Source organism: Pholcus phalangioides, unplaced genomic scaffold (assembly GCF_987345545.1).
Source record: "Pholcus phalangioides strain wild (caught in Gottingen) unplaced genomic scaffold, Ppha-v1.0 ptg000015l_1, whole genome shotgun sequence".
NCBI lineage: Eukaryota > Metazoa > Arthropoda > Arachnida > Araneae > Pholcidae > Pholcus > Pholcus phalangioides.
The window spans coordinates 57,897,016-57,909,992 of record NW_028301608.1 but is presented as its reverse complement, the minus strand read 5'-3'; the positions used below and the strand labels follow the sequence as shown (position 1 = coordinate 57,909,992).

Here is a 12,977-nt window from a genome sequence, read left to right as displayed (position 1 = left end):
TAGCTTGATAGAAACCGTATATGAAAATTCCTTGAAAGAAATATGTTTTCCCATCCACATACATGTACATATAACCTCAACATACTTCAGATACCTCGAATTTATCATCTTCTGTTCACAATATGGCTTCCTTTTAAGAACAAAAGTTTGAAAAATAAAATGATTCTATTCGCTGTTCAAGAGGGAAGAAGGAAAAAAATGTGGGTTATTTAATTTGACAACCTCCGGTAAAGTTTTTTTTTTGTGTTATAAAAACTGGAAAAAAAGGGGAAGATTGAGTGTTTTCCGCTAAAGTCCGATATCTTCCATCGGCAAACAGCCGCCATCGATTGCACCCTCGGGACATAAACAATTTTCAATGCGTCGGGTAGACTCAGCATCACCATCATCGAAACGAGTCATTGGCCCAAGAGTGGCAAGAAAAATACACCAACTAATCACAATATGCATTTAAATTCCTTATTCTGGCAGTTTTATCGCTTCGAATTCAATTGTTTCTCGAGGTGGAAAAACTAGTACATTTTTTTTTTTTTACTTGTTTTATATAATAGAACATTTATTGGGTTCCGTTTTCATTAGTTGGTTATTTTAAACGTATAACATCCAATCATTTGATAGATTAAATTTCTAAAAATATTTGATGTCACCGTCATTAAATATTTTACTCGTATAATTTATGTGTTAATAGATACAATTGAAATGTTGTATAGATGGAATAGAAGAATTTATTTTCGTATCTTATGATGAATGAAGATGCAGGGTGAACAGCAATATCTTTTTACGTTGAAATGCCTTTTGTTTTACTTTATGTAATACTTTAAATAACTAAAAGTATTTAAATAACTGTGGACCTCAGGCATGCATTCATGTTGCAAGGGGTTGTATAGTTATTGAAATTTAAAAAAAAAATCACTTTTTATATGAACACCTTGTCCTCAAAAACCCAACTAGGAAGTTATTGGCCTGTGTCTTCTGAAGTCAACAAAGAAAATTCCACGTTTCTGAATGCAATATTCATGGAGATATTTGAATTAAAAAAATTGTGAAGAGCAGCATAAAAAAGGAAAACAAGCGTTGTGTGTCCGTTGGTTTTTGTTCTTCTTCTTCTCCAATTTTCTCCTCCATTTTTTGAATTCAAATATCTCAGCAAATATTGCACTCAGAAATGTGTATTCCCACCAGAAGAGACAGGGCAAAATTTTTTTAGTTGGGGGTTTTGCGGACAGGGTGTCCATATAAAATGTTATTTTTTTTTATATTTTGTTTTAATAGTTATACAACACTTGGCAACGTGAATGACAGATCTGAGTTCTACATGTTATTTGTATATTTTTTATATTTGGAAGTATGCGTCTAGGATAAACGATTCTTCAGTAAAATGCAGTAAGGGTAATTATGGAATCTCCCTCTATATATACATCGGTATAGTAGTCACTTTGTCCAATCTGATGATTCAAAAAAATAGAACGTAGAATTATAATTTAAGCGAGATTAAACGGTAATTTTTTTTTCTACTGTACCGATTTAAGTGGTGACTGTGATATTCGGGAAAACATTCGTAGAAATATAACAGTGATTAAAATTCTTAATATTTGTGACTTTTTACCACTTTCTCCGTATTCCATTTAAATACTTAGTGATTTTAGCACTAAGAAAAGCAAGAGAAATCAAGAATTCAATAGCAAATATCTCCACTATTTTTTAATAATTGCGTGGTAAAGATTTTTAGACGTAATAAAAAAAAAAGGTGCAAAGTTTTCTTAGTCGTAGCTGTCTTCGTTCGCAAGTTTTTTTTTTTCACCAGCCGAAATGACTTCTGTATGCACCCTATACTTGAAGTCCATCGAACAAGTGAGATATTAAAGGGATATGGTTCATTATTAATATAAAAAAATCACGAATTTTCAAGAGTGTCTTTTAAACTAAAAATTGTGTTAATAAGATATGAAATTTTCTCACTGTTGCGAGCATTATTTGATGAATATGAACATTTGCTTTAAGATTTAGTGCATTATATCGTCTTTAAAACACATAATATTGATTTGAGAAACTTTCTCTCTCTCTATCAGCATTGCTTTAATTTTATTTGGTATAAACTTATTGGAAATCAATTTCTATTTTGATTGGAGGTACTTCCTAAGAGTGTTTTTCGCATATGAGGCAATTAACTGATCCAATTACACGATGTTCAGTTATTGAAGATTCATAAAAGTTATATACAGCTTCACATGAGTCAAAGAGTGTTCAGTAATGACTACATCAAAGGGTTAGAAATAAAGATCATCGGTTCGCACAGTATGGTGTAAAAAAATGGGGGAGAGCAGGGAAATATACTCAATTTATATGGAATGTACGAGTGCCAATGTGAAACTATTAGAAGAAGAACCTTCAAACGGAATTTCAATGAGACCCAGCTTTCCGGTTTTTTTTTCCTTGGTAGACGGAAGTCCCAGTTGAATTAGAGTTGGGATTTCCCACGAACTGCAATTTTGTACCACCCCATGCGAGGAATGTATGCAATAGACATTTTTTTTTCTTCGGCATACAAGTATTGCTGTCTTTTCAACCCTCCCTCGCTTTTTGAAAAGATGAGCAGGGCTGAAATAAATGACGATGCTAAGAGCGGGGGGATATGGTTTGGGTCTGAATCCCAAAGGATACATTTGTTTTAAAATTTTATCACCTACGTTATGTGTAATGTGTTTCTATGCAGCTATTTTCCCCTTCCAGGAAAAAAAATGATAAAAACTTTACATCTCCCCAAATTGTATGACAACCACTCCGTGTCCATAAATATTATCGCACCAGCAATAGCTCGTTTTCCTATCCATGCAATGGAGCCGATGGAATAGTGTCCTAAAGTAAACAGAAGGGGGACAGATAGATCATTCGATTATAAGACGTTCCTGTCATACGCCGTTGTAGAGATCTCATGAAGCCACACTGGAAGTATAAACGCGCTGAAACTCTCCAGCAAGATGAGCATTATCCAGAAGGTTGATGAATGAGAATCATTTGAAAATACATCATCTGCCAAAAACCGAGCCAAATCTTCACTACTTTCGTATTCAGTTCAATTTTTTGTATCCGGAAACATTTGCAGGTGAGAATTTTGCTGATTTGGGGTGTAATGGGGTATCATTGCCATAGTTATGTCTGAAGAAAAACTTCAACATGAATACAGATGAATGGGCCCACTATCAGCTAAAGTTTGACACCGGATTTTGCCAATAACATCAGCAATTTTATGCACTGAGGCATCTGATTCACTAATTAGCTTCTAAGAAATTTATCCACGTTAAGTGGGACATTGAGGCTGTTGGGAAACAAAAATAGGTTACGTTACCACAATCTATACAAAACCAAATCAACTAAATGTCACCGATTTTCGAACCAAATTCCCAGCTTATGTATTTCTAACATCGCTGCTTTTTTGTTTTGCTTTATGCCATCAGTTTTTTTCCTGAAGTAAAAATCACCGATGTAAAGAATGTTTTAAAAAATACGGACATTTTACTTATTTTATAGAAGTAGGCCTACTGCCTTATGCGTTTTAAGTTAGGCCAAGGTGTACTATCCGCGATGTCCAACTTAGCGCGTTTGTGGTTAGAGAGTTGGTGCATAAAGGACCTAGAACGCGAGTTGTATTCTTCTACAACTACTAAAAAAGAAAAAAAAGCAGGATTGCTCTCGCGCGTCTTAACTACTGCAAATGCTGGGGACTCTGGTTCCCCCTCACTCCACATGGTTCCACGGCTGGGAAGGGGTGGTGCGTTCTTCTGACGACATGAAATGAAAATAAAATACAAAAATTCGGAAACCTATATGATACGTTATAGTATTTGTCGTAATAATATTACAAAAACATGGTACCATAATCCGCATTTCAATAATATAGTCCAAGGTTGTATTAATGATTTACCAACAATTACAACTCATTAATTGCTGCTACTGCACACACACACACATATACACTTCGTCCATATTTCTCTATGGAGAAAATTTTAATTGGATTGGATTTTGGTTTTATTGGACCAACCAGGTCCAACTACACCAAAACGAATAACGAATTAAAAAGAGGATTTCAACAGTCTGACAAGGTTACTGATTGAACCTGAAGATTCTGTTGTCTTCAGTTCATCAGGCGCAATCAGTTCCCTTGTCAGATCCCTGTCATTCTCCTCTTTTGAAGGGTCTGACAAGGAAACTGACTGGGCCTGAAGACAGCAAACACATCCGGGTTCATACCTACATAAGTGATATCGAAAACTGTTGAATACCTAGCCGGTAGCTCAGGAATCAATCTCACTCTTATTTCTCTTGAAAAGAAACTTGATGAGAATCTCGACTTATGAACTTAAAAAAAAAACCCATTTTAAATCAAAGTTATATCGGAGTTTTATTGTTAATCGTATTTTTTTCTTTACTGTTATGGAAAATTGCGGTGTAGCGATGTTCACGTGAGAAAACCCAAACTCGTATCATTAGGTCTAAGTCAATAAGTACACTCACTCGCCAATGACTGAATTCCATGGAGCTTTAGTCCCAAGTGCGTCAGAGGAAAAAAAAAGAGCCGGAGAAAAAGAAAAACAATCCATCTTCGAGTAAAAGTTACGGGCAAGGAAACGAAAAAAATAAAATAACTTAAGTAGGGGGGAAAAAAAGTAGAAGTGTTTCGTGGGAGATTCCGAAGAATTGCTAAAGCTAAGGTCTAAGAATAAATGACAGTTTGAGTGAGTTGCGCCCGCCGAAGAAGGTTTCGGTCCAGTGCTCGGAGCCGGGAAAACACGGGAAAACCTTTAGAAGGAGGCACTCCAGGCAACAAAATAAAAGAATATCGTTCGTTATACCGGGGTTGAGAGTAAAGAAAGAGATCAATGCTTCGGCGCATCAGTAGTGTACAGAGACTTGAGGTTTGATTTATGTTCGTACAGCCACTTACCACAAATGACATATAGACCAAACAAGCTTTATTAGTGGTCCTCTTTTCTCCACATCATTCCGATGAGTTCTTATTTATTTTTTTTTCTAAATTTTTATGGTTTCTTTATTTGTTTTTCTGAATTTGAAGTTCGAAAGAGAAATTCTTATAATAGGCGATATTATTGCGACAATTCTTCTAGAAGTTTCAACAATTATTATTAAAGATTAGTTTTCAGCAAATGTTATCAACAATTACCTTAACAGTTAATTTTAACAATTTATGAGTTTGTGGTTATTTTCAACATTCACTATCAACAGTTATTTTCAACATTCACTATCAGCAGTTATTTTCAACATTCACTATCAGCAGTTATTTTCAACATTCACTATCAACAGTTATTCTTAACAATAGTCTGCTTATACAGTCAGTTTCAACAAATGGTGTGCCTACAGTCAGTTTCAACAAATGGTGTGCCTACAGTTATTTTCAAGGACTTATATCAACAGTTACTTTCACAATAAATGTCAACATGCAATTTTAACGATTTGTGTCTCAACAGCTAGTTTTGAAAATTAGGGTGCGTACAATAATTTTCAAAAATTAATAGCAACCGTTATTTTCACCAATTAATATTAACAGTAGCTTTAGTCAATTAATATCAACATTTAGTTTTAACAATTAATATCAACATTTAGTTTTAACAATTAATATCAACATTTAGTTTTAACAATTAATATCAACATTTAGTTTTAACAATTAATATCAACATTTAGTTTCAACAATTAATATCAACATTTAGTTTTAACAATTAATATCAACATTTAGTTTTAACAACTAATATCAATTTACAATATATATATCATTTTAACAATTGATGTCAACAGTTGGTTTCAGCTGCTCGTGTCTAGCAATTATATGCTTATAGGCGTGAGATCAAATGGATTAATTATTTTATCGAAATTGCCATAAATGACTCAGCCAAAAAAATAGGCACATAACAACAATTATCAGATTGTGTATCCAATAGAGAGGGAATAGGTGGTCATGGTGTTTGTTGTTGATGTGCCTTGGCAAACCGTTTGGGAATCTCACTCTTGTAGAAATAAAGACACTTTCACATATGATAATAATTATTGTGGCTTCAAAAGAGAAGGATGACAAGGGCCTGACAAGGAAACTGGCTGGACTTGAAGACACTAAGGACAACAAACACACCCGGGTTCATATCTACATGAGATACAGTATAATCACAAAGGCCACAACAGACACAATGCGCAACGAGGTGGCTGAAAATACAGTAACCCAAAATGCGACCAATTAACACGAAAATGATAATGACACACTAAAATAAAACTAATAAAAGCTAATGATTATGATACAATAAAATGCACTGCCTATAAAAAAATATTATTGTAAAACCTAAGTATGGATTGTTTCTCGATTTATTCCAGTATCAAAACAGTACTTCTTTTTGAACATGTCAATTGTGGTAGAACTCCCGACAATCGGGAGATAAGCTATTCCATTTATTCACAACCCTGTTAGGGAAAAAATTCCTACGTCATCACAACCTGGAAATGTCCCTCACGAATCGTTACTACTATTGCTCCTAAACCACATGCACTTTGTACACATTCCTCTGAGGAATTTCTAACAAATACAAAGATATAGAACCCATTTGCATACCTTATATATAGCCGGTAGCTCAGAATTCAATCTTACTTACTTTTTTACATGTTTATACTACGAAAGCACCAAAAAAAAAAAAAAAAAAAAATATATATATATATATATATATATATATATACGTGTGAGCCCATGAAAAATACTTATTTTGGAAGATCACCAGAAATCTTGGCCTAATATTTCTCTTCAAAGATTAAATTAATGTTAATTAAATGAAATCAAATATTTTTTGTCCTTATTATCATGCCTCAAATTGCATACTATTTCACCCAATTACTTTTAATACATTTTGCGTGCATTTAAAAAATAACCTTTTTGGTGTGTGCAAACCCCCCCCCCCCCCACCCCCATTCACAATTCCATCATAACTCCTTCACTTCCATCATAATTAGCAGAACTCACTGCAAGTATCGAGGCGATCATTATTCGATGTCCCTCCCTGATTGGATCGATACTGTGAAATCGAAACTAGTCTGTGAAATCAAAGTTAAATGCCGGAGGTATGTACGTAAATAATCTAAACTACGGAAATCATATCTGGGAATTCACTACGTTGTTTAAATTAAAGGAACCTTCTAATTAAACTTCAACTCGACGCAGTTGCAGCGAAGTTAATCAGCTGAACCATTTCACATCTAAGAGTCATTTCGTAACCAGGAATAACGAACGCAGTCTCATTCCGAAGGAAACGAAATGATTAACAATATCCTGTCAGATACAAAAGGAAACGAACCATCCACGCAACATATAACCTGGATGTTATTAAATACGCAGGAATTTCCAAAATTACTATTCTGTTCGGTTTGGCTCGTAAGAATCTTTGAAATGGATAACTATAATTTGGTTGTCATTGTTTTTCGTTTGGCAGATCTTACCAAGTTGTGAGGTTTCAATATATTTTCGCCATACTGATGACCGTGGGAATGGTCCTGTGATTTTTCTTGTCTCGACTTATGGTAGTCTCAAATATTTCAGCAGCAGGGAGAGGGGGGAGAAAAATAATTTACAATTCCTTTTCCATCTTGATTTTTGCAGATTCTTGTCGGTTGTCGTAAACGTTCTTTTATCAAAACTAGCAAATCGATGTGCGTTGTCATGGATTCTTACTCCGGTAGCGGGGATTTCGGGAATGACTCTCCCTCACAGAAAGAGAATGAGAGAGAGAGAGAGAGAGAGAGAAGAAAGGTATTCCTGAGTTTACGAGTCTTCTCAACCAGTTATTAAGCTCATAAAGCAAAAGGGGTGGCGGCGCCCGACGTTGGTTGTCGAGACCTCATCTATCTCCGGGAATTCCGCAAAAAGGAAAACTCCCTCCTCCAAACTCATCCGAACATTATGTCGGCCGTCACGCCAAAATTAACAAATGACAGCAAACTTTTGGTGGAAGCGAAATTAGTATAAGCATCCTTTTGAGAGAGTGAAGGAGCATTTCTCCTTTTCTAACGGAGCAACCCCACAACTAATCTGTACCTTACCATAATCCAAGTATTTCTCATTTATTTTCACTCTGACGTTGAACTTCCTTTCGTTTGTTTAACAAGAACAGTCACACTTATAATAGTCGTGCTTTCAGAAGACCAAAACTATTTGAACTAAACAGTCCAGGTGATAGTTAATATATCGTCTGTACGAAAATGTTCTTGGATTGCATTTTACGTGATCGTGTTTGTGGTTTAATATATAAAACGCAGATGGTAATGAATGATATAAAATGTCATCTAGACTTGGTAATTTGTACATTCCATTGTTTTAATTCCATGATGGCTATTGCTGTTTATTTTCCTTGCGATTTTTCTGACTCGTACTTCTCATTCGTGCAGAGAAAGGGAGACAACGTCACCCAATACTGTTCCGAAAAATGTGAATTTTCGCATTAAAGTAGGGCTTGACAAATCAGAAAAATATTTAGGTGCTAGCCAATTTAGGAGCCAAACATAGGAAATTTTACTCAAGGAAATATGGTCCTAAATAATTTTTTTCGACTCTTCCCGGAACACCTTCCTATGTTAAAACATGCAATGTGCTCTCTAAAATCAGAAAATAAAGCATAAAGTATTTTGGTAAGATTTCGGTATAGTTGTTAACAGTAAAATCATGCAAATGATTACTGACTGTGCATCCCATACAACTGTGTTTTTAGTGGTATCGATACTTCAAAGAGGATCACCATTCACCAGAAGACGAGGAATGTCCGAGTTAAAGTGTCAACGGGAAAAAAAATTGAACCAATAGGCAGGAATTTTGACAAAGATCAACGTGATACATAGCTAAAGATAGTAATGTGAGTTATTAGTCATTTACCACAGTTCTTTCATAGTTTTGTCCTCATATGGTGTAGTCTGTGAATGTTCCATAGTGCGTATGGACTGAGGCAGGGCCTATGTTGAAAAGTGGCAAGGAAAAATAGCTTTTTTCAGCGTATAAAAATGTACGAAAAATACATATTTATACACCGTGTTTCCCCGAAAATAAGCCTTAGTTAAAATCGTCAATCAGACTCATTTAGCACGACGTTGCAATACACGATGGGTTTTATTGAACCATAAAAAAATTGTGATTTTATTATTATTTATTATCGAACAAAAAAAATGTTAACGAACGTTTTCATATACAAATTAATACAGTAAAATCCCTATTTTGTGGACACTGGCGAGGAAAAGACATTCGTCCGTAAAACAGTGGTGACTGCTAATCAGGGATTTGAAATACATGCTTTTATTATACGGGGAAATTATTATTTTGCCGTTAAATAAAGGTGACCGTATCTAAGAGGGGTTTTATTGCAATTAAAATAAATTACAACATAAACTATATAATTAAAAATTGTCGTTAATACCCAACCAAGCATCCTTGGACAAGAGATGAACGCCTACGTAAACAGGTAAATTTGATACTTTGGCTTTTATCAAAGCAAAGTGAAGAAAATTTCTGGAGAAACCGCGAGATACCCAGACTTTGTCGGAGGAAGGAACGTAAGCACTTCAACCCCCAAGGGGGACCTAGACATCTCTGACAAAACCAGAATTTATTTATATGTCAAAGATTACATATAGTGCATTGCAATTAAAATTATGTAAATCGAAGAATCAAATGAATCAATTGAAAGTTAAAGTGCAATGGGCACAATAATAAAAAAATGTATAGAAAGTTGTATAAAATCATTTCTCGCAAAAGGCGCAATTAGAAGTTTGATCGATCAAGGATTGTGTGACAGAAGGGAGAAGCAACCGATACCGCTAGGACAGTTCAATTCACCCAGTCTAATTCACTCTTGAGCACTGTTGGAGATCTTGAAAATTTCCTCGGGGCTTCATTAGATTACGGATTCATCCGCATAATCACTTGCTAACAGTTATTTACTGCCACGTTGTTTCTAACAATAAATAAAAAAAACAATATATGTATGATGTATTTTGGCTACCCAATGAATGCAGTTTTCATAAATAACTATAGTTTTCGTAAATAATCGGTGTAGTTCAATGCTGAGGACCGAATGAACACATCGCCTCGGTTGGTTCTGAAACTTGAGTAAACTGAACGTCTTGTTTACTTCAAACGAAGACGAAGACACCCAAAGGTTTTATGAATTTCACCGTTTGTGTAATTTTTTGTTGATTTTTGGGTCACCATCATTCAAAAATGTATTCAAAAAGAAAGAGATATTCGGCCGAAAAAAATGTTTTAGGGTAATTTTTCAAGATGCTCCTAATTTAAGCCCTACCCCGAAAATAAGCCCTAGTGCATTTTTTGGAGCAAAAATTAATATAGGAGCGGGTCTTACATTCGGGAAAACACTGTATTTATACATTTCTAGCTGGGAATTTTTTTATGCAGACGGATGCACAAAAAATTAATAAATATTAGCGGTATGGAAATGGAGTATGCAAATCTTTATCGCTATGAATATTTTGCGTCTTTCCAAATGCTTCTTTATGGATAATATCTAAGTTTAAATTCGGGAAATGTTTTGGAGTTGGATACCAAGATTCCACGAACTTTGAAAAACACATTCCATTCTCCACGAGTCAAACTTTCCATGGATGTCTCAGAATATTTGAAATTCTTTTACTCCACATCACATCCAGTAGTTCAGTCTCCGTTCTTAGACGATATGCGGAAGTCCGTGATCTTAATCTCGGATGAAGGAATGTCCGATATGCAACATAAAGTGTGGTTTGGCAGCAGCATCAGTGAAGAGAATAGAACGGGAGTGGGAGGGAGGTTCAGCGTGCAGGAAGTAGCGTTGTGATATGCACATATAGAATTACAGATCAAAAATTTGGATAACGTTTATTTTCGTATGCTTTCTTACGATCATGACCCCTGCTTTGGAAACCCTCAAGCATAGTTCAGAAGTTCTTCCTTGACATTGAAGATATCAGTACAATCTCTTCTTCAGTCACAGAAACACATGTTGGATAAATCTTTCATGTTATGCCAGTTCCGTAGATTTTTTTACATCAGAATACACATAAAGTATCGCTATCAGTAGAACAGAATCGCTATCAGTGAGAATATGTATATTTTTGTTTGTTGTTCTCTTTGAGTTTTTATTATTAGCATTTCAAATGAAACCTTAAAATATACACGGCGATTTAGAAGTCATGAGCAAAACTTGGAAGAGTGATAGAACATAGCGGTGAGGTCGTTGGCCAGGTCGGGAAGCAACTGATGAGCTGCCAGATGGCGTTGTCATTGGACTCATAAAGCACTAGTTACTGCACGATGATGTTTCCATCATGTATTGTAGAAGGGATGGAAAGGTAGACATTCATTTTTCATGTATTTAGCTGCGACGGTGATTATCTGCAATCTAAAAACTAGGCAGGTAATGTTTTCGGATAGCATTTTCAATCGAAAAAACTTTGAGAATTTCATTTTAACGGTGTCTCTATTAAACGAGCTTCTTGCTGTATCTTCACACTTCTGACTCATCCAGTATCTGCATGACGCTAACAAAAGAACTTCACACAGACATCGGTGAAGTCTCTCAAAAGTTTTTCAAACTGTGCACTGGCCGTATCGGAAAAGACTCTAGATCCGGGCTTTTGGCTTCCAAAGCACTATGGTTCGCAGCACCATATATTAAATGTATGTCCACCTTTTTTTGATTCATGAAACCACTATAGCCTTCGACAATCCACGAGAGAAATGACGATAAGGGGCAAAACCAGCGCTTTAAGCGTTCAGCGACAACACCATCTAACGGTTCACCATTTGTTACAAACACGCATTGTACCGCGAATATCGCTTGTCAGATGTATATTATGATTCTTTTTTTTGCCCATGAGTTCTGAATCACTATGTATATATAGTGTTAGTAACAAAATACAATCTTGTGGGAGATCTATTTCTTTGTGAAGAACGATGTATTTCTTAATGTGACTTAAGGATAAAATTAATTTACAATATAGAAGTCAGGTTAATAAAATTTTGAGGGTAAATATAATTTACCTCACTCTAACAAAACACTTATTACATTCCTAAAAAAATAGAAGTTTTTTAAGAATCTCTGTTAAAATAAATAAAAGTGATTAGTATTATAAACTTACCTAAGTTTAATGCATAGCTTTGAGTTTGAAATGAGACGAAGCACACCATAAGAAAAAGTAAGACGAATGAGCGCGATCCATAAAGTTTCAACATGTTCAACATGTTCACCACTAGGTCCTTTCCGAAGAAAAACAATTACCGACCCACGAATACTTCATTTTTCAAATGGTAACAGTCTGTAGATATCTCGCTAGTGTCGATTCTCAAATAACTGCTTTGCTTCATGAGCCATAAAATCGTAGATAGGTCTCTGACCTCCATTTCATCTGAAATGAAAGGATTTAAGAAATGTGAAAATTTGTCAACTGGACAATTTTTGAATCATTCCATGTTTCAAACAAATATTTTCCACCACGTGCTTTGGAATATCAAAACCATATACATATTATAATATATGTAAATATATAGATTTTTTTCACATTTTTTTAAATTCAAAAATTTAAATGAAAAACACAATAAAATAATCTTTGCATTTTTTTATCAAAAGAATACCGACTCTGAGAAAATTTTCCACGAAACTGCTCTGTGATATTTCCCGTAAAATAGCACTTCAAGTATGCATAAAATCAACATCACACTTTACTTACAGCCAAACTAAAAATAATAGACAAATAAACAATATATAAAAGTCATTTTTGTCCGAAAAATTCATTCCATTTTTAAAATTACATAATCCATTTCAAAGGAAGAACGACTTCGGAATAAAGTGAATTCACTGCACTAATTTACATTAAAATCTGAATATAATATCCAAATTATAACATAAACGCTTCGCACATTTGCATATAATATGCGTCGAAAACTCCCGATGAAT

General features: G+C 34.8%; 1 protein-coding gene across 2 annotated transcripts in view; it reads right to left on the bottom strand.

Moving 5' to 3' along the window:
* The window catches only part of LOC149076295 (discoidin domain-containing receptor 2-like), a 55,860-nt gene that overhangs the window by 30,502 nt on the left and 12,381 nt on the right, over positions 1-12,977 (bottom strand). For both annotated transcript variants that reach the window (XM_089243853.1, XM_089243854.1), the window contains exon 2: positions 12,163-12,429. In XM_089243853.1, the coding sequence (XP_089099979.1) occupies positions 12,163-12,265 (103 nt within the window). In that variant the 5' untranslated portion in view covers positions 12,266-12,429. The remainder of the gene's footprint in view (positions 1-12,162; positions 12,430-12,977) is intronic.